Source organism: Trichosurus vulpecula, chromosome 8 (genome assembly GCF_011100635.1).
Source record: "Trichosurus vulpecula isolate mTriVul1 chromosome 8, mTriVul1.pri, whole genome shotgun sequence".
Lineage (NCBI taxonomy): Eukaryota > Metazoa > Chordata > Mammalia > Diprotodontia > Phalangeridae > Trichosurus > Trichosurus vulpecula.
This window is the reverse complement of record NC_050580.1, coordinates 43,378,615-43,403,808: the sequence shown is the minus strand read 5'-3', so window position 1 is coordinate 43,403,808 and position 25,194 is coordinate 43,378,615. Positions and strand designations below refer to the sequence as shown.

The 25,194-nt window shown below is 41.4% G+C and overlaps 1 protein-coding gene across 1 annotated transcript in view; it reads left to right on the top strand.

Moving 5' to 3' along the window:
* The first annotated feature begins 258 nt into the window (after positions 1-258).
* Positions 259-25,194, top strand: part of IQGAP1 (IQ motif containing GTPase activating protein 1) — a 125,027-nt gene continuing 100,091 nt past the window's right edge. Inside the window, exons 1-2 of the mRNA XM_036734398.1 lie at positions 259-392; positions 2,219-2,318. Coding sequence (XP_036590293.1) covers positions 338-392; positions 2,219-2,318 — 155 coding nt within the window. The 5' untranslated portion in view covers positions 259-337. The remainder of the gene's footprint in view (positions 393-2,218; positions 2,319-25,194) is intronic.

The window sequence follows — 25,194 nt, the reverse complement described above, 5'->3', positions numbered from 1 at the left end:
ACACGTTGCCCCGGGAGTGCGCGGACGGGGAGGAGCAAGTTTGGGACGGCTCAGCCGCCGTAGGGAGTGCCGCCTAGGCCTCGGCGGCCCTCCAGCCCCTGGAGGGCGAGGGAGGGGAGGAGTGGGCGGGGCGGGGCTGCACGGGCCCCGCCTCCTCCCTCTGCCTCCGCCTCCTTCTTCCCCCTACGGCTGCGGGTTGGGGCGGGGCCGCGGGCGCGGGCACGGTCACACCCAGCGCGCCTCCGCCGCTGTCGCTGCCCCTGCCGCGCCCGGGAAGCGCTACGCCGCCTGCCTCTTCCCTCCGAGGCTTCGCCGCGCACATCTCGCTCCTGCCGCCATGTCCGCCGCGGACGAAGTCGACGGGCTGGGGGTGGTCCGGCCGCACTATGGCTGTGAGTCCAGGGGTCGGGCGGGGGTGGGAGGGCGAGCCCGGTGCAGCCCGGCCAGGCCACTCCGCGATCCGGCCGGCCCAAGGCGGAGGTGGCTCCGGCTCCTCCTGGGTCCGCGCCGTGCCGACCCGGAAGGGCAGGGCGCGCCCGTTGTCCGGGCCCCGGGGCCCGGGCCTTGGCCCCCTCCCCAATTACGCTCCGGGGCCGTAGGCCCCACCCCGGGAGGGGCCCGTCCTGACACTTCCGTCTGTCAGATGGAGCCAGGCTGGCCGGGCCAGGGGATGTAGGGGGATGTGGGGTGGAGGGCTTACAGCCCCTCGGGAGAGGGCGTTACCGGACCCACCGGAGGAAAGGCCCGACCACCTCTCAGCCTCGTCCCCCCCCATCCTCCGGTGGAGGAAACTGAGGCCCAGGAGTCTGAAAGCGGCTTGGCCAAGGTCACCCATATTCTTGGCAGTTCAAGTCCCCTCTGCCGCACGCAGGGCTGCCTTGCCAGCCCCCAGATTGGGGCTTTGGGACCCTGAAAAGCCCCCAGGGATTGGGGACTGAACTCTGACGGAAGCGGAGCTCGGGTTCTTCCTTGATGCACCATAAGAGCCAGGGTCCGAGAACTTATTTTTTAATCTGTCTTTCTAAATGCTTCAGTAAATTTATTTCCTTTCTAATTTCATGTATTTTATACATTTAAAAAGTTTGGGGGAGGGTGTCCATAGGCCTCCCCAGACTGCCATAGGAGACCTTAACACCAAGAAGATTAAGATTCCCTCATTAGGAGGAATGAGAACTGATGGGAGGCACATTCTGGTGAATTGAAAAGAGACCTGGACCCTTGGAGTTTAGAGAGGGGGCATCCTGGTGTGCTAAGAAGAATCAGGGGCCCCTGGGATCAAGAGACCCGGGGCTCTAGCCCCACGTCTGCCAGCTGTGGGACCCTGGCCAAGTCACCTTTTCTTAGGCCTCTGTTTCCTTTTTTTTCTAAAATGAGAGAATTGGAGAATATGATCTCTAGATCACATGACTTTTTTATATTCTGTGACTAGGTCTTTAGGAAAAACAAAATTGATTTCTCTTTACGTCACCTAAATTTCCCAGTGTTTCCTATCTGTCCTTCAGAGAGCCGTCACTTCAATCAAAGAATAACAGAGCCAGGGAAAAAAACAGTTCAGCAAAACTAGCCAATATATTGAGAGTTTTATGTCATATGCAGTGTTCTGCACCATAGTTTCCTCCCCTGTCCCCTTTTCTGCCAAGCGGGGTTGGGAGGTGCCTTCTCAAAGCTCTCTTACAGTCAAGCTTGATCCTAAAATGTCCTGAGCCTCTGAGGGGCATAGTTTTCTTTTCATCAGGATCTTGAAAGTAATGAAGTGGAAGGGGAGGGGAGGAACTTGCTTCCTTATTCAATCTCTCAAGTAATTCTGCTTTCCTAAGGTTTTGACATTATTATATTTGTTCTACAGGGGAAAAGGGAGACCCAACCCAGTTCCCCTTTTTTTTTTTGAAAGATGATGATGTAGGGGTTTTAGTTTCAAGTTATGCACTGGAAATAAGGTTCTTCTATATTAGGCTGCTTTGGATAAAAGTTCATCAACACCAGTTGATACAAAGTCAGTATGCCTATGTTACCATATTTTGATAAAAATGATAAAAATAACATAGGTGGGGCCCAAAGTTCTTGCATGAATAAGGTCATTATATTATACCTGGCAACTCTTGTTGCCAAGGGGGGTAAGAAGTTCCCAAGCTGAGACAGGGCCTGCTGATCAGGCTTTCTTATATCTCTTATCAAAGCTACAGATTTCCATATTTATATAATTTCTCTTATTTTATAGCTGTCTTGGATAATGAAAGGCTCACTGCCGAGGAGATGGATGAGAGGAGACGTCAAAATGTGGCTTATGAGTATCTTTGTCACCTAGAGGAAGCAAAGAGGTAAGGAAAAGGTGGTTGGCAACACATTGGGACAAGGAAGTTTGTGTGAACTTCTCTTTGGTCTGTGTGTCTGTGGGACGTTAGGTAGTGGGGGGGGGGGGATGAGCTTAGGGCTAGTTTGAAGGAACCTTGAAGATCATTTAGTTCAGGCTCCCACCTCTTGCAGGACATCTCTCCTAACTAGTTAGAAGCAGAATTAAGGCTAGATTCCAAGTCTTCTCCCTCTGAAAGCTGTGCTTTTCAATGCTTAACCATACTTTATTCCCTTTAGAACATTTTCTTTTCTATCAGGTCTTAGACTTCTGTTAGGTTCTGGACTTCTAGCATAAGAGGTGGCCTTTTTTCTTTTCTTTTCTTTTTTTTTTTTTAAGTTTTCAACATTTACTTTTATAAGATTTTGAGTTCCAAATTTTTTTCTCCTCCCCTCCCCTCTCCCCAAGACGGCAAGCAATCTGATATAGGTTATATATGTACAATCATAGTAAACATATTTCCACATTAGTCATGTTGTGAAAGAAGAATCAGAACAAAAGGGAAAAACCATGAGAAAGAAAACAAAAAAGAAAATTAAATGCTTCAATCAGCATTCAAATCCCATAGTTCTTTCTCTGGATGTGAATAGCATTTTCCATCATGAGTCTTTTGGCATTGTCTTGAATCATTGTATTGCTGAGAAGAGCTAAGTCAATCATAGTTGATATTCACACAAACTTGCTGTTACTATGAATAATGATCTGGTTCTGCTCACTTCACTCAGCATCAATTCATGTAAGTCTTTCCAGGTTTTTCTGAAATCAGCCTGCTCATCATTCTTATAGTACAGTAGTGTTTCATTACATTCATATATCACAACTTGTTCAGCCATTCCCCAGTTGATGGGCATTCCCTCAATTTCCAATTTTTTGCTGAGGTGGACCTTTTTCTATGAAGTCTCTCTTGTACATGGCTCTTCAAGGATTTACTCTTTTCAAATTGAGCTACTTAAAAAATATTTCCTACTGCTTACCTGTAAGTGATCATCTCGTCCTGGAAGCTATTGCTGCTTATGAACAAATTCTCTTTTGTGCATAAATCCATTCATTCACTAAGGCTACATCATGTGCCTAATATTTGCAGGGCACAGGGAATACAAAGACAGATTATGACTTAGCCCCTTTTTCAGACTTAAAATTGAAGTGGGGAAGGACAGCCACACAAATAATTATTGTAAGGGAAAGTGAGGTAAATTCACAGTGCTGTGAGAAATTTGAGGAGTTTGAAATCACCTTTACTTCGGTGGGTATGGGGTTGGTGAAGAAAATCTTCGTAGTGGAGGCAGCAGTTGAATTGGGCATTGGAGAGAAATTTCTGAATGTGGAAGTGGTCTAGGGAGTCTGGGGCATAGGGGAAAGCAAGAGCAAAGGCATGAAGAACTGGAGGTGGTAAGAGAAGAATGGAGAATAGTCTTGTTTGGTTGGGAAGAGGAAAGAGGCTGGATGAGCAGGTTGAACTCAGATTGTGAAAGTACTTGATCAGGATTATAGACATCATTTTGTAAGCAAGGGAAAACTATTTAAGGCTTTTGAGTAGAGGAGTAACATTAGCAGAGTTGGGCATTCTCGATTAGAGTGATCTCATCACAGTTGTATACTTGGGAGGGAAGTCTAGGTAGACCTGCTAGCCAGCACCAAGGACAGGGTTTTTCTCATTCTGATTTGGTGGTCCAGCCCCTGCCCAGAACTGCTTTGTGAGGCACCAAATTTTGCAGACCTGAGAAGAATGGGTCTCTCTAGGACTGATTGTTGGAGGGCCTGTGGTCTCTGAGTGTCCTGTCTTCTTGAATGATTCTATAGTAACATCTGGAAATCTTCAAGTGGGAGTTTATAAGACAACCTAGAGTGGTGGTCATTGAAGCCAGGCTCCATGAAAATAATAGAATTAAGTTACTTAAAGATTGAAGTCTGTGATACCATGAAGGTATGGGTAAGAGAAACTGACTTGTGCATCCATTTCTATATTATCAGAAGTGGTGAGTGTCCCCTAACATTTGGAATAGAAGAGACTCCTTTACACAGTGGGGAGTAAATGACACAGGTATAGACTTATGAAGCTGGAAGAGACCTTTGAGGTAATCTGACCCACAGTCTCTCAATTTTATATATGAGGAAATTGTGGGCCAGAGAGATGAAGTACTCGCCCAAGAAAACTCTGAAGTTAATGACACGGTTGGGACTGTGGTGCAGGCTGAAAACACAGCCAGGCCCAGAAGCATTTTGATAAGTTCATCTGTGCATGGCAGTGAAGAAGCAGCTTGGGAACAAACTTCTAACCTGTTAGGCTGGTGTTACTGAGAGGCTACTGTCTTCTCCCATGAAAACACATCTTGGTGCCCTGCCTGGTCAAAGCCAGTATAGGTAGCTCTCATCTGCAAATGGATTGTGTCTTCAAGCTCATTTTCTGTAGAAACAACATTTTTCTTTTGTTTGTTTTTTGAGGGGGGAAGCCAGGGACTGACTTGCCCAAGGTCACACAGCTATTAAATGTGTCAAGTGTCTGATGCTGGATTTGAACTCAGGTCCTCCTGACTGCAGGGCTGGTGCTGTACTCACTGCGCCACCTAGCTGCCCCTAGAAACAATAAGAGCTGTTAAAAGTTATGTCATTCTTCATGGTTACAAGGCAGTTTACAGTTATCTTAATTGATTCTTACAACAGCTCTGTGAGGGAGCCTGAACGCATACTATTACTCCCATTTTACTGATGAAGACGCTGAAGCTTTAAGGACTTCTGTGACCTACCCAAGGTCACGTAGCTGAGAGCCAGTGTTTGGACCCCCAAGGGTTTAGGTTCCAAGGCTAGTTCACAAAAGCCTGTTTAATTCAGTATAGCTGAAGTACTTTTTCAGTGAACAGTTGTAAAAAATTTTATTTGTTGCAATACTAGTAATTCTTCTACTAAAGGCTTATTTCCGTGCCTCATCATGACTGGAGATGACCCTGGATTCTCAAAGGCAGAGTCAGTGAGGTACAAGCTCTGGCAGAGCCTCTCTGGAAGGGATTTTAATGTGGGTTTAGTGACCGATTTTCATCTAAGAACCAGCCTAGTTAAATTTTGAGAGATTCAGCTCAGAAGGCTGGTCATCAATAGGGAATGTTTTTTGTTGTAATAACATGTGAAGCTATCTGCCAAGGAGTGGAGGAATTGGAATCAACTTTGGTAGAAGAAATACACACAAGTGAAATCATAGAATTTTACTTATCTTGCATACTGGTGGTTAAAGAGAAGCAGGTTTAGTTAGAGGGCAGTTAGGAGGTAGATTAAAGTTTTCATAGAGAATCCAGAGGGCATTTCTGGGTATTCAAAGGTGTTTACAGGTTGATTGTGAGGGTTTCATGTCGTAGGAACATAAAATCATAAGATATAGTGGTGGGAGGTACCTTGTAGAGCCTGTAGTCTAACACCTCTATTTTACAAGTAGGGAAACTGAAGCCTAGAGAGGTAAAATGACTTGTTCAAGTGTCAAATTCTTAAAACAAGGGTTCAAAACAACACTTTTTTACTCTACATTCATTGTCTTCAAATTTAATTTAAAATTTATGATTTTTTTCATGAGAAGGCCTATGTGAACTGATGCAGAGTGAAGTAAACACAATTATGGAAGCAATATCTTCAGTACAGCAAGAACCAAAACAAATGAAACTGAATTCTTGTATTTATAATGACTGTGCAGAAGAGAAAATGTCCTTTCTTTTCTCTTTTTCTTCCTCCCTCTCTCCCTTCTTTGCTTCTTTTCTTCCTTTTTTTTTCTTTCCAGAGATGGTGGACAATGAGGGCAGCACAGTACTTTGATGTCAAACTCTGTTAATGTGTTGCTTAGTTTTGTTGTACCATTTTTTCCTCTTCTCTGTTCTTTGTTACAAGGGATACCTCACTTTTTAGGGTAGGGAGAGGGATATGTTCTGAGATGGGGGGGTTATAAAGACAAAGGCTATCAATAAAAATTTAAAATTTTAAAACTCTTTTTCTCTCCTGTAATGGGGGCATATTACTATCACCTTTCTTATGCTTAGCAGCAGTGATCGTTTATTTTGTAAATGGGACAAAGAGAGGGAAAGATTTTCTCTGGGGTAACTGAGGAAGAGAGAAGGAAGAAAGGAGTTGGGGTGTATGGGGTATGTGTGTATGTGAATGAGAGAGAGAAAGACAGACATCTGCATGAGCCTGTAACTCACTGCTTATACCCTTGTTAAAGACAGAGGAAAAGGATATATGTTTCATCTACTTGAGGGAGAAGGAAGGAGGAGATGTTGGCTCATGTAGTTCCCATATCTTAGTCATGAGGTGACACAGACAACCCACGGCAGCTTGATGACTCTTTGGAGTAGCTTTGGAGTGGGTGAGGGTAGAGAGGTGGGCACTATTTAATAGGCTCTTGGATAGATGGATATTAACATTGAGTATTTAATGTGCCTGTACTAAGTTTGACCTAGAATTCTGTGATGTTTCTAGTACGCTGATAAGGCCCAGACACTTGACTAGGAATTGGATTTGTATTTCTTTGAAATCTGCACTGTTGACCCTTTCTTCTCTGGCATGCTGTGATTCTTTAAGATAAAGATATAAATGTGTTTCTCAGAGCTGTTGTTGAGAGTACTTCAGTTTTCCCTTGTAGAATTTTAATCATCTTCTCTGATTGCTGCTCCTCCAAGGTGGAGGGTTTTTGGGCACTTGGTGATGTACTTATAGTCTGACCTTTGACAAATTCCTAGTTGTTTCAAGTTGAGGCTGCTTCTTGAACTCCCTGGCAGAAAGCATTTGTGCCAGATAGAGTTGGTAGGCAAAATGAGACTGTCTGGAGGTGACTCATATGATGGTTGGTGTTGGTTTGTTTTGAGTCTTTGTTGCTTAGAAACCGTATCTGTAGCTGGTTTGCAGGGTTGTGCCTCTTGGAGGAGGGCAGCATAAAGCTTTTGCCTGGCCAGATCACGGCCCTTCCCTGTGGCTTTTGCTTTGTAAAAGCCCCTCTGGTAGGGTTAATTTGAGGTTATGCAGAATGCAAAGTAAGGAAACTGGAAAAAACTTAAATGAAGAATTTGGTTAGTGGTTTGTATTGAAGAAGAAAAGTTAATTTTCTTAACTTTGTAGCTCACTGGACTTTTATTAATACCAAAAGCTGGTGATAATTTGCCTTGTGCTATTTGACAATAGCCTAACTACTAACATATTTGTACATTTTATCTCTGATTTATATTACCAAGAAGCAAAAAGTGGTTATCAATTTATGCAACTGTAGAATATTCATGTTTGTATCTTGTTGTCAAAACCAGCAAATGGCTGTATGGTTTTATTGATTTTGTCCACGAGGCTATACTATTGAAATAAAAAAGTGAGATTTTAGAGTTTTGTGTTAAAAAGCTATTTTAACACATTTTGTTCAACCTTCCTGTGAAGAGCTGATTAATTTCTTCCAGGTTAAAGACTTTCTAGCTTGATGATAACCGAAACTTTTATAGCTGTTAGAAGTTTTCAGCGTGCTTTCTTTATATAAGGTGTCATTTGAGACTGATACCAGCTCTGTGAGGGAGGCCCTACATTTATTCCCTTGTTTTCACAGAGGAGGAAACAGCCATTCAAGTACTGAGTGACTTGCACAAATGTTAACTGACAAGGCTTGTTTTGTCAAAGGTGGGATTGGGAGTTAGGCCTTCCTGACCCTCAGCCAGTTCCCTGAGCCACTTGACTGTATTGTTTATGAGTTTTTAAATGGTATTTCTGGGGAACTGGCTTTGAAGGAATGATGAGTTCTACCCCCCTTCTCTTTATCTAGCCTTATTTTACCCATTCATCAAAGCTCCACCAATTCTAGCAGGTCTTTGAGCTTTTCCCTAGCAAACCCTACTCACAAGTACGTTATTTTCTTCATTTCTTTTATACTTATCCATATCATATGATCCTGAGTCTTAAGAGTTGGAATGGACCTTAAGAGTTGACTTCATGGCCTAATAGAGTGGCCTTATTTCCACTTTACTGTGAGGCACCTGAGGCCTAGAGATGCCAGGTGTCCTGCTGGAATTCATACAGCTACAGTTTTTAGTGGTGGAAAGGGTATTGAAATGCAGAGTTCTTGTTTACTTCCACCACATTATGCGTTCAATATTCTTTCCCTTACGTTGTACTCATTTTGTGCTTGTTTTTTTTTTCCTCTAATTTGTCCCAAAGGGAGTTTGGTCTCCCCATTTAAATTGTAAGTTTTTCTTGGACACTGATCATGTTTCCTTTTTTTATGCAGTGAAGTGCCCAACGGTGCTAACCATAAACAAATCATAAAGGTGCTCAATTAAAATTTAATACATTGTTCAAGTTTATAGCACACTTTTATGGTACTTTCTGATTGAGTGGGAAAAGATTGTGGGAAGTGGTGGCTATAGGGACCCTAGTACAAAGACAACTTGTCTTTGAATGAGAGTTGGAAGGGACTTTGGAGGTCATCTTGTCTCTGAATGAGAATTCTCTCTTCGGTCTTATCCACCAAGTGGTTATCCAGCATTTTCTTGAAAACCTCCTTTGGAGGGGACCTAATATATGCTAAGGCACCCCATTCCCATTTGGACAGTTCTAATGACCAGGAGGTTTTTCCTTGTATCAAGCCCATAATGGCCTCTTTGTTGCTTCCTTCCATTGTTCCTCTGTGGCCAATCAGAACAAGTCTAAACCCTTTTGGACATGAATACAATTCAGGTGCTTGAAGACAGTTATCATATATTCCCCGAATCTTCTCATTCCCAGTTCCCAAGCTGGTTCTGAGATGTATTTGAAGGGTTAACTTCCTTTCTGACCCCACTTCTCCTGCTCAACAAGTAACTCTCTGGAAGTGGCTGTAGTGGTTCCTTTTTTCTGTGGCAGGTAAGAGGGGCCCCTAATTGCTTTTCATCAGAATAGTCTGGGGTTTATTTTGACTCCTCTTTCTTCTCTAGCAGAAAGATGCTTCCCCAGCTTCTTGTTCTTTGTTAACTGGTGACCTCATACAGACGGGAGTGGCAATTTGGATGGGAAACTGTTGGATCATGTGGCGAAGAACTATATTTTGGGGGCTGTGGGTGGAGGAAAAGCCTTGTCTAAAGGCCTCTATTTCTCCTTTACTCTGAATACCTTCCTGTTGAGTCACTGGAAAGAGTAACTAAAAGCAGGAGTGATGGAGAAAGGCAGCTGCCAACCAAGGGTTTGGCTTTTGTTGGTGGCAGATGTTTGGGTCCTGAGAAAACTCTGATCCTTTCACAAGCATCATGGAGCTTGATGTAGAGGAAGTTGATACTGTTGGGATACATAATTGTTCTTAAGGTAAAGAGAGTTGGCAGTAACTCTTTGAGGTCATTAATTTTGTTGATGTATAAGGCCTCCTACCACATTCTATGTGGGAAACAACTGAGAAATGGAAGAAGGGACCGGGAAAATTAGAGAAGAAAGATGGGAAAGAGAAAAAACACATGGCACGTTAACTTGAAAGATGGAAAAGTAATGTTCAAATCTAAATCCCCATATTAAACTGATCAATATATGTAGCTATTATACACAAAGACATAACTGATGGGAGGGACACTTGAAATAGACCCTGGAGGCCCTTTCATGGTTGCTGTGAGGAAAAAATTTTATAAATCTTAACGGACAATCTCCATTTGAATAAATATAATTACCTCAAAAAAATGAGAATGGTCTTCCTGAAGTTTTCTGGGAAGATCTTTGATTTTAGCTGGGGCGGGGGGGTGCTTATTATGACCTCTGTTTCTGCCTTGTAGCAGGAGAGCTGAGCTTGGAGGTAGAAGCCCTGGGTTTTGAATCCTGCTTCTAAAATTACTGTAATCACAGGCAAGTCTCTTCCCTTGAACCTGAGTTTCCCTGTCTGTAAAATGAGGATAATAGTATTTGCACTTCCTCTTAGGCTCATTGTGAGTAAAGTGTTTTGTAAACGTTAAAGTGCTCTATGAGAATGGTTGGTTCTCTGTGCTGAGCTTGGAGAATTTCTTGCAGAACAAGGTGGCAGTCACTTCTGAAATTGTTTTAGAAATGTATGGCTTAATTATTCCTTAGTGACATTAGTTGGAGTTTGCCAAACCCTTCTTTTTTTTTTTTTTTGCAAAGTGTGTTAATGTGGTTTCGAATTTAACATTGTCAACAACTCCATGAGGTAGGTACTGTAGATCTTTTTTTTTTTGTAAATAGTATTTTATTTTTTCCAATTACGTGTAAAGATAGTTTTCAACATTCTTTTTTTTTTAAATAAGATTTTGAGTTTCAAATTTTCTCTTCCTTCCTCCCTTCCTTCCCCCCTCCCCAAGATGGCAAGCAGTCAGATATAGGGTATACATATACAATCATGTAAACATATTTCTATATTAGTCATGTTGTAAAAGGAGAAACAACAAAAGGGAAAAGCCACAAAAACCAAAAAAAGTGAAAATAGTATACTTCGATCTGCATTTAGATCCATAGTTCTTTTCTCTGGACGTGGATAGCATTTTTCATTATGAGTCTTAGAATTGTCTTGGATCATTGAGAAGAGCTGAGAAGAGCTTAGTCATAGTTAATCACCACACAATATAGCTGTTATTGTGTAAAATGATCTCCTGGTTCTGCTTACTTCACTCTACATCAGTTCATGTAAGTCTTTCCAAGTTTTCCTGCAATCAACCTGCTCATCATTTTTTATAGCACAGTAGTATTTCATTACATTCATATGCCACAACTTGTCCAGCCATTCCCCAATTGATGTGCATTCTCTCAGTTTCCAATTCTTTGCCATCACGTAAAAAGCTGCTACAAATATTTTTGTATGTGTATGTAAGTCCTTTTCCCTTTTTTATGATCTCTCTGGGATACAGACCTAGTAGTGGTATTGCTAGATCAAAAGGTATGCACAGTTTGATTGCCCTTTGGGTATAGTTCCAAAATGTTCTCCAGAATGGTTGGATCAGTTCACAACTCCACCAACAATGCATTAGTGTCCCAGTTTTCCCAAATCTTTTCCAACATTTGTCATTTTCCTTTTCTGTCATATCATCTGATAAATGTGAGGTGTTTCCTCACAGTTGTTTTAATTTGCATTTTTCATATCCTTTGACCATTAATCAGTTGGGGAATGTCTTGTATGCTTACAAATTTGACAGTTCTCTCTCTTTATATTTGAGAAATGATTACCAGGCCCTTCTTAACCTATTCAAGGATGATTTAAATGAAATGTTAATAATGTTTGGCAAAGTTGGCATTGAGGAAGCATCTGTGTTTATACTGAACAGATTCTGGCAGCTTTCTTAGGACGCATACTGTAAGGAGAGTGATAGTTACTGCTTGTCTTAAAGGAGAGTCAGGGTTTGAGGTTTGGAAACCTTGTAGCTTGCTATATAACAGAGTAGTGGATTTGGGGAGCATTTCCTTTTTTTTCATTGAGGCTGAGGGGTGGGCTGTTGTTGGGCAGATTAGGACAAGTAACAAATATTTTCACACACACTTCTTTTTTGTCCACTTCGTTGATTATCTGTAGCCTCTACTTTCCCACAACTCAGGCTCCAGGTTAATTGACCTGGTCTTGAAGGAAATTGGTTATAGAGTGCTTAAGTTGGTAAAGGAATTCTGAGGTAAAATATAAATGATTTTGAGTAACCTTATTCTAGGATTTCCTAGCTTCCTCTCTCCTTTAGTGTAGCTAATTGAGAGTTGACTCTCAATGTTGATCATTTAGATGTTTTTTCTGGTCTTTCTTGACAGTGAAGTTTAGTCATGCTTCTTTTGCAAAAGTGCATTATCGCGTGATTTTTTTTTGGCAGATGTCTTTGCTAGTTTGCCTTCTGCCTCCTGTGAGAGATTTGGTAATCAAGAAATAATTGTTGAACACCTACTAATGCTCATCATTATGTTAGGGCTATGAGCAATAGAGTAGTATCTGAAACTGTTTTTTGTTTCCAAAGTTTACAGTATTCTGAGGAAGCATACCTTGGAAGAAGTAGGAAGAGAACAAGAAATGAGATAATCAGGTGCTAAATTGTGCAGTAAACATAATAAATTCATTACAGGTTTAGAGGAGAGAAAAATCAAGGTATGATTGGGAGCAGCCTTAGCAATAACATAGAGATGATAATGAAGATGGACTGTGTTTGGAGTGAAAGAGATTTGTTAAGGGAAAAAAGAGCCGAGGATCCAGCACTGGCCTTCAGGGGTGGCCATGTTTAGAAAGAGGAAGCAGAGGAGGAGCCAGCAAAGCAGGCAGAAGAATGATAGAAGTAGGAAGAAATCGAGATTAGTGTAGTGTGATGAAAGGTGGAGGAGTGCTTCAAGAAGGAAGAGGTCGAGTGTGAGATGCCACAGAGATATCCAGAAGGATCAGAACTGATAAAAGACTGTGGTATTTGGTTAAAAGGAAGTCATTTAATGACTGAGAAGAAAGCCACTTTAGTAGATGGAAGACAGGTTGGAGGAGTTGAAGTAGGGATAGAGAGGGGTGCCATGAAGGCTTTTCTCACTGAAAAGAAGGAGAGGAATGAGTGATCATTAGAAGAAGCAGCAAAGCCAAGAATTGTTGAGGTAGACTAGACTTATGTGTATTTAAATATAGAAGAGAAGGAGCCATTAGAGGTAGGAGAGATTAGAGTGAAGGGAGGTCCTAATGACAGAAGATAAGAAGAGTTCTAGATTTCAGATGAATTAGGACACAAATATAATGTTTATGGAACATCTGCTTTGTAGATAATGAGATGCATCGATGAACAAGATGAAGTTCCTGTGGTCCAGAGGCTTTCAGATGTAAAGCATGCACACAAAAGTGTGGTGAAGCAGAAGGTGATGATTGTGCTAGGAAGGCTACAGAGTTTTGCTTTTGAGGAGGCTAAGGCTGGGGAGGGGATTGGGGTGGTGGGAATGATTTTGACAGGCAGATTCATCAAGAGCATGAGAGAAGCTGATATAGAGGACAGTATATATGAGCAAAAGTATTAAAACAGTGATGCAAATCTCAAATAGCTTTATAAATGCTAGCTGTCGTCACCATCATTATCATTATCATCATCATCTGTTCTGGCAAGCTTGGCTGGATCTTTGGGTGTGTGAAGGGAAGTAATGGGAGATAAGATCTTGCAGATAAGGTAGGGTGGGCCTGATGGTGAATGTTAGGCTGACAAATTTAGAATTATTTCTGTATAGTGGAGAACCTTGGAAAGCTTTTGAGGAAAAAGGTGCTATAATCAGTGTTGTATTTTATTTAGTTAGATTACTCTGGTAGAGTGTAGGGTGTTTGTAGGGAGGAGAAGCTTGAGGCTGGAAGACCAGTTAGGAGGAAATTCAGAGGAGCAAGTGAGGGCCTAAATTAAGGTTGTGGCAGTGGGAATGAAAAGAAGGGGACACATGCCAAACAGAGACACAGTGCCCAGTGATGGAGAAATATCAGAAGGAAAAGGCCATTGGATTTATATTGGGAGTTTCACTGCAAGGCGAGGAGGTGAGAGATGTAGAAGGTAGATTTAGCAGTGAAAGGAAGGGGAAACAAACATGACATAAAAGGAAGTTTTGTTTTAGTATGTGGGAGACTTGAATGTGTTTGTGGCATCCCTTCATTTGCTCTGCAAAAGTTTATTTAAGTTCCCTGGGGAGATACAGGCAAAGTGGTAGGAGCTAGGAGGAAAGCAGAATGGTTTGAAAGAGAAGATAGCTGATAATAATCTGTTTACACAGCACTTTCTTCATAACAACCCTGTGATGTAGGTATTGCAAATATTACTATCCCCATCTTACAGATGGGGAAACTTCTACACAGAGAGGGTTAATAATTTGCCCATAGTCACACAACTAGTAAATTTTTTTGAAATTTTTATTTTATTTTTCTCAACTACATGGAAATAAACATTTAAAAAAAATTTTGAGTTCCAAATTCTCTCCCTCCTTTCTTCCCCTTTCTCCTCCTTGAGGATGCAGTTTGAAATGAATTATACATATATAGTCATGCAAAGCAATTCTGTATTAGCCATGGTGCAAAAGGAAACACAGACCAAAAAACCCAGAATAATAAAGTAAAAAAAATATGTTTCAATCTGTATTCGTATGCTGTCAGTTCTTTCTCTGGAGGTGGCAACCATTTTTTGTTGTAAGTTCTTTGGAATTGTTTTAGATCATTGTATTGCTGAAAATAGCTAAGTCATTCACAGTTGATCACTGAACAGTATTGCTGTTACTGTGTACAATGTTTTCTTGGTTCTGCTCATTTCTCTTTGCCATCAGTTCATGTAAGTCTTCCCAGGTTTTTTTGAAAGCATCTTGCTATTTCTTATAGCACAATAGTGTTCCATCACAGTCATATACCATAATTTGTTTAGCCGTTCTCCAGTTGATGGGCATCCCCTTGGTTTCCAATTCTTTGCCATCACAGAAAGAGCTGCTGTAACTATTTTTGTACATATGGGTTCTTTTCCTTTTTCTTTGGTCTCTTTGGGGTACAAAACAAGTACTGAGTGATATTTCTGGGTCAAAGGGTATGTATAGTTTTACAGCCTTTTGGGTGTAGTTCCAAGTTGTTTTTCAGAATAGTTGGATCAGTTCACAACTCCACCAACAATGGAGTGTCTATTATTCCATATCCCCTCCAACATCTGTCATTTTCCTTTTCTGTCATATTAACCAATCTGATAGGTGTGAGATGGTACCTCAGAGTTGTTTTAATTTGCATTTCTCTAATCAGTAGTGATTTAGAGCATTTTTTCATATGTCTATAGATAGCTTTGATTTCTTCACCTGAAAGCTTCCTGTTCATATCATTTGACCATTTATCAATTGGAGAATGACTCACATTCTTACAAATTTGATTCATTTCTCTATATTTTTGAGAAATGAGGCCTTTATCAGAGAAACTGGCTATAAAAATTTTTCCCCAGTTTCTTGTTTCCCTTCTAATCTCGGCTGCATTGGTTTTGTTTTTTCAGCAACTAGTAATTATTGAGGAAAAATTTGAACCCAAGCTTTTTGAATACAAGTTCATTGCTTTTCCACCTATATTCTAATTGAAAGGAAGAGTAATAATTTTGACAAAGGAGAAGAGAAAAGGAAATAAAATTCTCATTACTGTTTACACAGCAAGTGGTCCTACCCTTTGTCCAAAGAACTCTTGAGGGAAGTCTTGAGGCAAATCACTTAACTTCCCTATGTTACAATTTCCTCATTTTAAAAATGAGAATTAAAAAAAATAATATTTTTTGTGTTAATGTTCATTAGGGACATTGGTATGTAGTTTGCTTTGTGTCTCACTGGTTTAGGTGCCAATACTATATTTGTATCATAGAAGAAGTTCTGTGAGATCCCTTTTCTTATTTTTGCAGATAGTGTACATAGCGTTGGAATTAATTGGTCTTTGAATGTTTGATAGAAATCACTTGTAAATCTATTTCATCTGGTCCTGGGTTTTTTACCTTTAGGAATTCATTTATGGATAATTCAATTTCTTTTCTCAAATTTGTGTTATTTAAATCATCTATTTCTTATTCTGAGTCTCTTAGTATTTTATGTATTTTTTGTAAACATTCATTTCACCTAAATTATCAGCCTTGTTGGCATATATGTGGGCAAGAGAGTTTTTTTTTAAATTTTGTCTTCAAATTGTGAATTTCCTTTTTAATTTTTGATGGCTGACAGTTTTGTTTTCTTCTCTTCAAAAAACGAACAAACAGCCTTTATCTTATTCACTTAAAAAAAGTATCTAGCTCCTAGTTTTATTTATCAGTGCATTGGGGTTTTATTTTTTGCTTTTAGCTTTGCTAATCTCTCCTTTTTATTTTTAGAATTTCTCATTTAGTGTTGGGTTTTTTTATTTGTTTCTTTTTTTAGTTTTATTTAATTGCATGACCAGTTCAACTGTTCTTTCTCTCTTGTTGAGGAAAGCTTTTAGAGATATACATTTTCTCCTGAGGACTACTCTTCGCCTCCAACCCTTCTCTTTGCAAAGAGGTGGTGGTGAAAGAGGAATGTGCTTAACCCTAGTATATAATTGTAAGCAGTCTATTTCCCTGTTTTGTTCTCTTGCCCCTCTTTTTTCCCCTTCCCCAATTATAATCACAGGTGTGAACTCTTTGCCCCCTCTCTCCTCTTCCCCCTTTAATAGCTCCTTTGGACTCTACCCTCTCATGTTGGAGTGAAATTGTTTTGCTTGTGACTCCTCAGTGATCCTACTTTCCCTCTTAACCTCTCTATCCTTTTTCTCTTCCTATTTCCCTGTTGAGTTTAATGTATTTATACACCAAACTCTTTTGTGTGTATGTGTGAGTGTATCATTTCTCCTGATGAAAGTGAGATTCATGTGATGCCTATTCACTCACTCTCTCCTTGGTGTTTTTATATTCTTCATCTTGTGCATATGTAAGATAGTAAGGGAACAAACATTTAAGTGCCTGCTGTGTGCCATGCACTGTGCTAAGTGCTTTACAAATATCCATATTTGATCCTCACAGCAAGCCTGGGAGGTGGGTGGGATTATTATCCCCATTTTACACTTGAGGAATGTGAGGCCAACAGAGGTTAAGTGAATTGCCATATATAGTGAAAACCTGAGACTGGATTTCAGATCAAGTCCTCGTGTCTCCAGCCCAAGGCTTTTTTATCCAGTGTGCCACTTAGCTAATGAGTAGTAAGTGCTTCCTTTTCCTTTCTTCCCTAGTTTATTCCGTTTCTCCTCTCTCCTTTTTTCTCTTTAAAACCATCAGAACAGCACAAACCCCTCCTAGGCCTTCTGTTTTTCCTATTTAGCTCCTTTTAGGACCATTGAAGACATAGGGCTCTGAAGGGACATTTGTTTCTTCTTTCCTTATTAGATTGTAAGCTTTCTTATAATATTCTGTATGAGCCCTTCTAAATACTCAAATGCTTTTACTTTCTAGTTTTTCTCTTCACTCTGTTTCTGTTTCAGAGCTTCTGCTTAGCTCTGTTTTCTTCATCAGGAATACTCGAAAATCCTTTTAATTAAAGGTCTTTTTTTTTTCTCCTGTAGGATTTAGTCTCAGTTTTGTAGGGTGAGTCTGGAATTAGTTGTCTCCATTGCTTGCTGTGACCCGGACAGGCCCCTTCCAGATGCCTACTTCACCAGGAGCAGGCCTCCTGTTTGAATCCCATGTGCTGCTTCGTTCTTTTTCCTTCTGTGACTGAGGTGTGAGCTCCTCTTGGGGTTTTGCTGCAGGAGGCTCTGGCTGTTTGGGTTCTGACAGGATTGAGCATAGGCCCTCTGGGTGTTGGTCTAGCCATCTCTCTTGCTGTGGCTTGGAACAGGCTGCCTGGGCCCTGGGTTTGACCTTGGCACTAGCTTGGCCTAGTCTACACTGTGGCTCTTGGCTGCTTGTGTGCTGTTCCTCTGCCTACTGTGGTTTGTCTTTGTTTAGAGTCTGTATAAGCTTTAAAAGTCCTAAACTACATGGAGGTGCTCAGCCTCAAGGCTTCTCTTGGATTTTCTCTTGTTAGGATTCCTTCTGGTGTACTTTCAGATTTCTACAGGGGTGCTTGGGGGAGCATAGAGTTCCTTTCAGAGGTTGGAAATTTTGTTTTTCTCCAACACACAGATTGAAGTTCTTTACATGCATTCTGTCATCTAACCCTCCAAAGACCCCCGTGAATTTCAGCAATGAAGTCGTTAATAGCCCCATTTTGTAATGATGAAACTGGTTGAGATAGGTGAGTTGTCTTGGCCTGGGGGGGGTCACTCAGCCAGGAAATGTCAGAGGAGGTGAGATCTGAAGCTCAGGTCTTATGAAACCTCAAAGCTTCATGTAAATGTGAGTTGTTGCTAACAAAGACCCCCATAATAATCCCTCCTATGACATTATATCTCTAACCAAGTGGTCCTTCAGCCTCAGTTTAAAGATCTACTCAGGCAGAAAGCTCCCTGGGCAACCTCTCTGGTTTTTATATTGTTTCAGTTATTGGGAAATTATTTTATATCACACCTAAATTTTGCTCTGCAGTCTTTACTTATTGCTCCGTCCATTGGTGCCAAGCATAAGACAGAGACAGTGTCTTCTCTCAATTGTCTCTTCTCCAGGCTAAACATCTTTAGTGACTGAAGCTATAGAAAATAGAGAAATTTTAGGAAGAAAGTGAGGGAGAGTCCAGTGGCTTTCCTTGTTTGTTCAGAATTAGAGATGCAGAGGACTGGAGGAGTAGAGGCTTGACCTAGCCTGGAAATGTATTCAGGAATCAACTGATGAGTAAAATAATTGATATGCAATACTGAGGGCTCAGCTGAAGGGCCTAGCATGGAACCCAGTGGAACCAGTCGATGGCTTTCTTTTTTTAACCTGTTGGATAGTAGGTAGTATAGAAATAGAAAAAGCAGATGTTGGACTTTATCCAGAGTTGGGGATTAACATTGAAGGAGGGGGGCAAGGAGGAGGTTGGAAGGGAATATCCCAGGGAAAGGATTGTAGGGTGCTGATGATTCCATCCTTGAAATGGCTGTCCATGGGGTCCAGCTGAGTGGGGAGGTGAATAAAACCTGAAGCAGGGTGATAGACTGAGAGAAGAGGAAAGAATCCAGGTTTGTGGTAGGGTCATAGGTTTAGAGCTGGAAAGGACCTTACGTTTTAACCCCCTCATTTTACAGATCAGGAAATGTAGGCATGAGGAGGTTAAATGACTTGCCCAGGGTCACACAGCTAGTGGGTGTCTGAGGCAGGTTTTGAATTCAGGTCTTCCTGAGTCCAAGTCTAGTCTTCTGTGGACTATATTATGCTGCCTCTAGGTACTAGCTAGCTGGATGAGGAGGAATAGCAGGTTTGTCAGGAGTACCAGGAGAGTTAGAAGGTAAGGAGAAGGAGATTGTGAACTCAGGATCTTGAAGATATCACCATCCTGAGTGATAAGAATGATTCTTGTTTTTCTAGTGCTTTAAGGTTTTCAAAGTGCTTTTCTACTACAACAGCTGCAGGAGGCCAATGCATGAAGAAGTATTGTCTCTGTTTTGGTAGGATTTTTATCTAGATTTTATAGATGAGGAAATTGAGGTACACAGAGTTGAAGCAATTTATCCAGGGTCTCATAAGTAGTGTCAGTTGGAAATCACACCCAGGTCTTATGATTTCAAGCCTAATGCTCCCTCCATTATACTACAGTCCTCTCCAAAGAATGGTGAGTGATGTAGCCGTTATACTTGGAGATTAAGGTCATTGCAATTGAAGAGGTAAGGGATCTGAAGCTAGGGCCGGTGTTGCTTTAAAGGGCCCCTTTTTGGATGCTAAATTATTGAAGATGACCATGTTTCACTTTTGGTCATCTTTTTGCCATGCACTCTGCAGCTGATTTACCCTCCAAACTCAACTTCTTGAGACCATGTTCTGGGGGAATCCATCAAGTCCTTTAGAACTCCCTCCTTCAGGCTAGGGAAACCTGATTGGTGAGAGCCTATTGTATCTAACTTGTCCTAGGCCCAGCTGACTATGCCTCACCTCATGCTGGTCGTTTTCTCCTTGTGCATCTTGCCTGTCATTCACCCTGCCCCCCACTCCTTTTCTATTTCTTGCTCTGGAAACTGGAATCAAATCAACACTGCCATCGTAAGAGTGTGTCAGTTGATGGCTCTGTTGCTCCATTTATCATCTTTGTGACTTTCTAATCAAAGTACCCTTTCCAGAACAGCCCCTAATAGGACTTTAGATTCCTTGATGACATCCCTAGAGCTTAGCACAGCTGGCAGGGGAAAAGGTAGAGAAGAAAATGATTTGAACCAAGTACTGATCCTGAGGAAGGTAAGGAGAGTTTTATAGGAATCATAAAGTTGAGAAGGGATCATAGATTTAGAGCTAGAAGGGTCATCTAGTTCAACTCCCTCATTTTACAGATGTAATAACTAAGGCCCATAGAAGTTAAAGTTCTCAAATTGGTAGAAGTAGTTAGTGGGAAGCCCACCACTTAATAGCAGTGCATTTCTGCTTCATGTGTAAACAAAGAGAAAAATTTTTTAACTGAAGCAACTCAGGTCTAGATTTTGGCATTCTTCCCATTTACACCATTTTAGATAAAAGATCTGAAGAACAGAAAAGAAAGTTGTGGGGTTTGGTTTCATAAACTGTTCTGGAATTAAAAACTTTGATAAGTGATATGCCAAAGGCAATGTTTTCCCATCTCCCTTTCTTTTTACTTCTATTAACCATTTACTTCTAACTGGTTCCAGGTTTGAAGTCCTTTTAGCTTCTCGTCAGAAGACAGGCATTCTCAATTTGAAGCTTGATTGGAATATAGGATACTCAGAAAGCCAGGGCTCTGTCATTTCTGACCTGGACTGGACTCCCTTTTTGATTTGAGACTTCCATATGTGACCGAAGGAACTCTGCATGAATCTATTTTATTGCTTTGGTGATACAGAGTAACCCTTCCCCCAAAATTTCCCTTTTAAAATCTTGGGTATTTTTTGACCTAAAGGATTTGCATTAAAATAAATCATGTGTCAAACAGGCATAGTACATACTGGAGAGATGGTGCTGACTACACTATAAATTGCTACAAATGCAGAATTTATTAATTTAGTTGCATTCATTGAGCCCACTACTCCAGTGAGACACTGTGGAAGATAGAAAATGTAGGCTTGTAAGGAGAGATAACGATTACCCTGATCCTGTAGAAGAAGGAGAAAGCTAAAGAGCTTAGTCTTGTCTCTGGTCCCAACTAGTTCTCTGACCTTTGACCCCCCTCTACTGACAACGTCCTAATGGAGACTTTTGTTTCTGTGCACCTGGAGTTATTTTGATGGTTCTTAACAAACCAGTGAAAAGGAGGGAAAATGAGCTTTTAGAAAGCTTGATATGAGATTCGACCAAACTAGGATGAAACTAGAAGGTGAACAAGGCACAGACATGAAATGGAACACGTTTGCCAGCATTTCTATAGTAAGCAATTCTCATCACTGATGACATCACATTTGATCTTCCCAGAGTGTGGCACCTAATATGAGGCAGCGAAGGTGACATTAAGAGATAGTCAAGAAGGTTAGTTGGACCTGACCAAATACATAAAAAAGAAGTCGATGTTGAAGGTAAGAAGGGTTTAAAATCATCCAGGGATCAGTTTTTAAGATATCTTATAGAGGGGAAGATTTCCTAAGAAATGGAAAAGATTACATGGTAGTAGCATTAAGAATGGTCATTTGAAAGACTCGTGAATGGAAGTTGCGGTAAATTTCCAATAAGGACTTGAACGTGTTATGCAGTAGATAATGAGGAAGTGGATGATGGGAAAAGGAGGTAGACTAGTCAAGTACTGGGAATGAGGGTTAATCAGTGGACCAGCAGCCTTTGGGTTACCCTGGCATCTGTAGGAACTAGAGGAATATATTTAACTCTCTGAGTGGATCTTCTATGGAGCATTTATACAAGGATGTGCAACAACACTTCAGTGCTATCTGTGAGCAAGGTGAGAGTCGGCAGCAGGGCTAGTGAATAGGCAGAGCCCAAAGGCAGGAAGAGCCTTGGGTAAGTCCTGCCTCTGACAGATCCTAGTGTGTGAGGGGCAGGTCCTTTATGTGGACAGTCTTCGGGGTGATTCTCAGAGTGGCAGATGGTTTTCAGAGGGAGTTTCCACACATGATATTCTTCAATTTCATGGAATCACGGGTCTCTGAAAATGTGCTAGATGCTGCGGATATAGAGACAACTGAAAACAGTCACTGTTCTCAAGGAGCTTCCATTCTACATTTGTATCCAACTGATAACACGAGGATGTAAGTGCTAGGTCATTTAAAGAAGGGAGAGGCGGAACAAACTGAGTGGCATCAGGGGATTCTGTAAAAGAGATGGCACTTGGTCTGAGTCTTCAGGGGGAGTGGCAGAGGTGAGAATGGAGAGCATTCCAGGCCCAGAGGAGAGCCCGTCCTATTTAGGTGGAGGGGGTGAGGAATGGAATGTTGAGGAGCTGGTTTGCCTGGAACATAGAGTACAGAGGGAAATAATGTGAAATGAGACTGAAAAGGTAGGTGGGAGCCAGGCTGGGGAGGGCTTTAACTATCAGGCTGAACAGTTCGCACTTCAGCCTAGGTCGCCCTTTGAGCAAAAGAATTATATATATTTTGGGGAAGAGAGGATTAAAGCTGGGGTAGAGGGACACTGGCAGAAAAGTGGCTCAATTCTTAGCTAAATTCTGTGCTTCTGTTTTTTCTGCCAAGGAGAATGCCTTGTGCCTGGGAAGGACGGAACGAAAAAAAAGAGGAGCTAGCCAGGATAAGGAAAGCAGTGATTAAGAGAACACTTGAAACCTCGTCTCCTTACCCAGATAAACTACATGGTCAGCTATTGGAAGAACTGGTGGTTGGGATTGCTGAACCATTCTTGGTGATATGCGAAAGCTTGTGGAGAACAGGAAAGGTCAAAGGACTGGGAGAGAGCAAATATTGTCTTTATTATTTTAAAAAAGCAAGTAAATGGAGTTAGGAAATGCTTGGCCAATGAGTTTGGCTTTGATTCCTGGCAAAATTCTAGAATATGTTATTAAAGAGATAGTTAGTGAACATCTGGAAAAGGAAATGGTGATCATAAAGATTGAGCGTGGATTTACCAAATAGGTCATGCTAGACTAACCTTGCCTCCTTTTTTGATAGGGTTGATAAGCTGATAGATCAGAGAATGCTGTAGTTTACCCAGGTTTTAGCAAAGAATTTGACGTTGTCTGTCATGCTGTTCTTGTGGAAGAGATGGCAAGATGTGGACTGGATATTAATACAGTTAGATTTGAAACTGGTTAAGTAGATAGAGCTGAAGAGCAATCGTTCATGTGGATTTTAGTTTGGAAGGAACTTTTTAATGGAGTGTCCAGTAGGTCTGTGATTGACTCTTGTGCTGCCTAACGTTTTTAGCAATGGTTTGGATAAAGGAGTGCACATCGGATTTGCATATGACACAAAGAAGAGAGCAATCACTAAATGCCAGCGCTGGTTGACAGACCACTTTGGACAAATAGAATAAGACAACATTTAATAGGAATAAAGTCTTATTACTTATGAAGTTGATTATAACATAGAGAATATGATTATTCAGTAGTCTTTCTGGAAAAAGATCTGGTGTTTTGGTGGATTTTAAACTCAATATAAATTAACAACATGGTATCACAGCCCCAGAACCTAATGTAGTCTTGGCCTGCATTGAAAGGCTTAGCTTCGGGTTTAAGGAGATGATAGTCTGCCCTACTGAGGCCGTTTCAGTTTGGCCACCATATTTTAGAAAGAACATTGATAAGCTAGAGAGGGAAGATTATACAGGATTGTGAAGGACTTGGAGTTATGACATTGGGGATTGGCTTAACTGTAGGTGTTTAATCTGGAGAAGAGAAAACTCAGTGGGATGTTCCAAATATTTGAAAGGTTGGCTTCCCCCAGAAGGCATAATTAAGATTGGGTTGAAGTTGCAAGGATGCAAATGTAGGCTTGATATAATGAACAATTTCCTAACAGTTAGAGCTATCTAAATGTGGGATGGGCTACTTTGGAAGGTAGTAGGTACCTAGCTCTTCAAGAAAAGCTTAGGTGGCTTTTTATGGCAAAAGGGCTAATTTTTTTGCTCGCATAGTGATCCCTTCTTGCTTGGAAATTCAGTGACCTTGCAGGGTTAATGTGGGATCAGATGAGATAATTATGTGGAGTATTTTGTAAACTCCCATCAATGTGAAAACATGAGATGGTATTTTCCATGATGCTTAGACCTTTTCTCCCATTCTTTCTTCTCATAGTGAATTTTGTCACTTGAACTTATATATGTTAGAAGATTTGAAAAATACTGGCTTCATTTATCTACCTGCTAGGATGATTTGAATCAACTCACCCAGTAGCCATTATTTTGAGCAATAATTTGGGAGAAATTGGTGTGCTTGAGTGACAGCTGAAGAGGAGAGTGCCTCTTGGGTAAGTGACAACCTCTTGTAGGTATCACAGAGAGAAACAACATTAAGATTGTAGTCACTCTATCTGAACCTGGAATTAATACCAGGGAACTGCCTTGAAGTTGGAGAGGGTCCTGTTCCTTGGTTGACCATTACGAAGCTTCAGTTTTCCAGCAGCCGTGGCTGTAGGACATAGCTCCTGGGAGAGGAAGTCCCTAACCTGGAACTCTGTCACCACAGGTGGAATGTCCCCCACCAGAAGGTTTTCCACCGCATGTGGACGAAACTTGTGTGAAAGAAGAAAGATGGCATTTGGGTTTTGTCTTTGCTCGAGAGCAGTGCTTGCTGGTTGCTGCCCGACATTCCGAGGAGCCAGTGGATGTCTTTGGGAAAGAGCTGTGGGAGAGAATATGCACTGGGGATAGCAGGGGAGGGAAATGGCTGAGGAGCTCTTTGGATCTGGGGAGGTGAGTGCTGTTTTCTAAGGAGTCTGGTTTCTAGTTTGTTTTCAGTCTAGTAACGCTTTCCTCTTTGATTTTGTGAAATCTATACTTGCACCGAAAGGTGCTATCAGAATATGAGTTGGTCATCAGCATTAAGGGAGATCAGGAAAGGCTTTTTGTAAAATAAAATGGGGTTTTATCTGGGACTTGAAGGAGGTCAGGGAAGTCAGGAGATAGGCATGAAGAAGAGAATTCCAGGAAGAGGAGATAGCAGTAAAAATGGCTGAAGCAAAACTGAGCTTCTTGTTTGAGGAACGGCAGGGATGCCGCTCTCCTCGAAACAGAGCCCTGGTGGGAGTAATGTGTAAGAACATGGGAAAGGGAGGGGAGGGACCAGTTTGTGAGGGACTTTGAATACCAAAAAGAGCAATTTCCATATGATCCTGGAGGGGTTAGGGAACCAGTGCCGATGAATAGGCAAGTGAGTATAGTGGTAAGAAGTGTGCTAACATTAGGAAGATCCATTGGACAGCTGAATGGAGGATGGCCTCCAGTGGGAAGGGGCAGGAGGCAGGCAGGCCCCCCAGC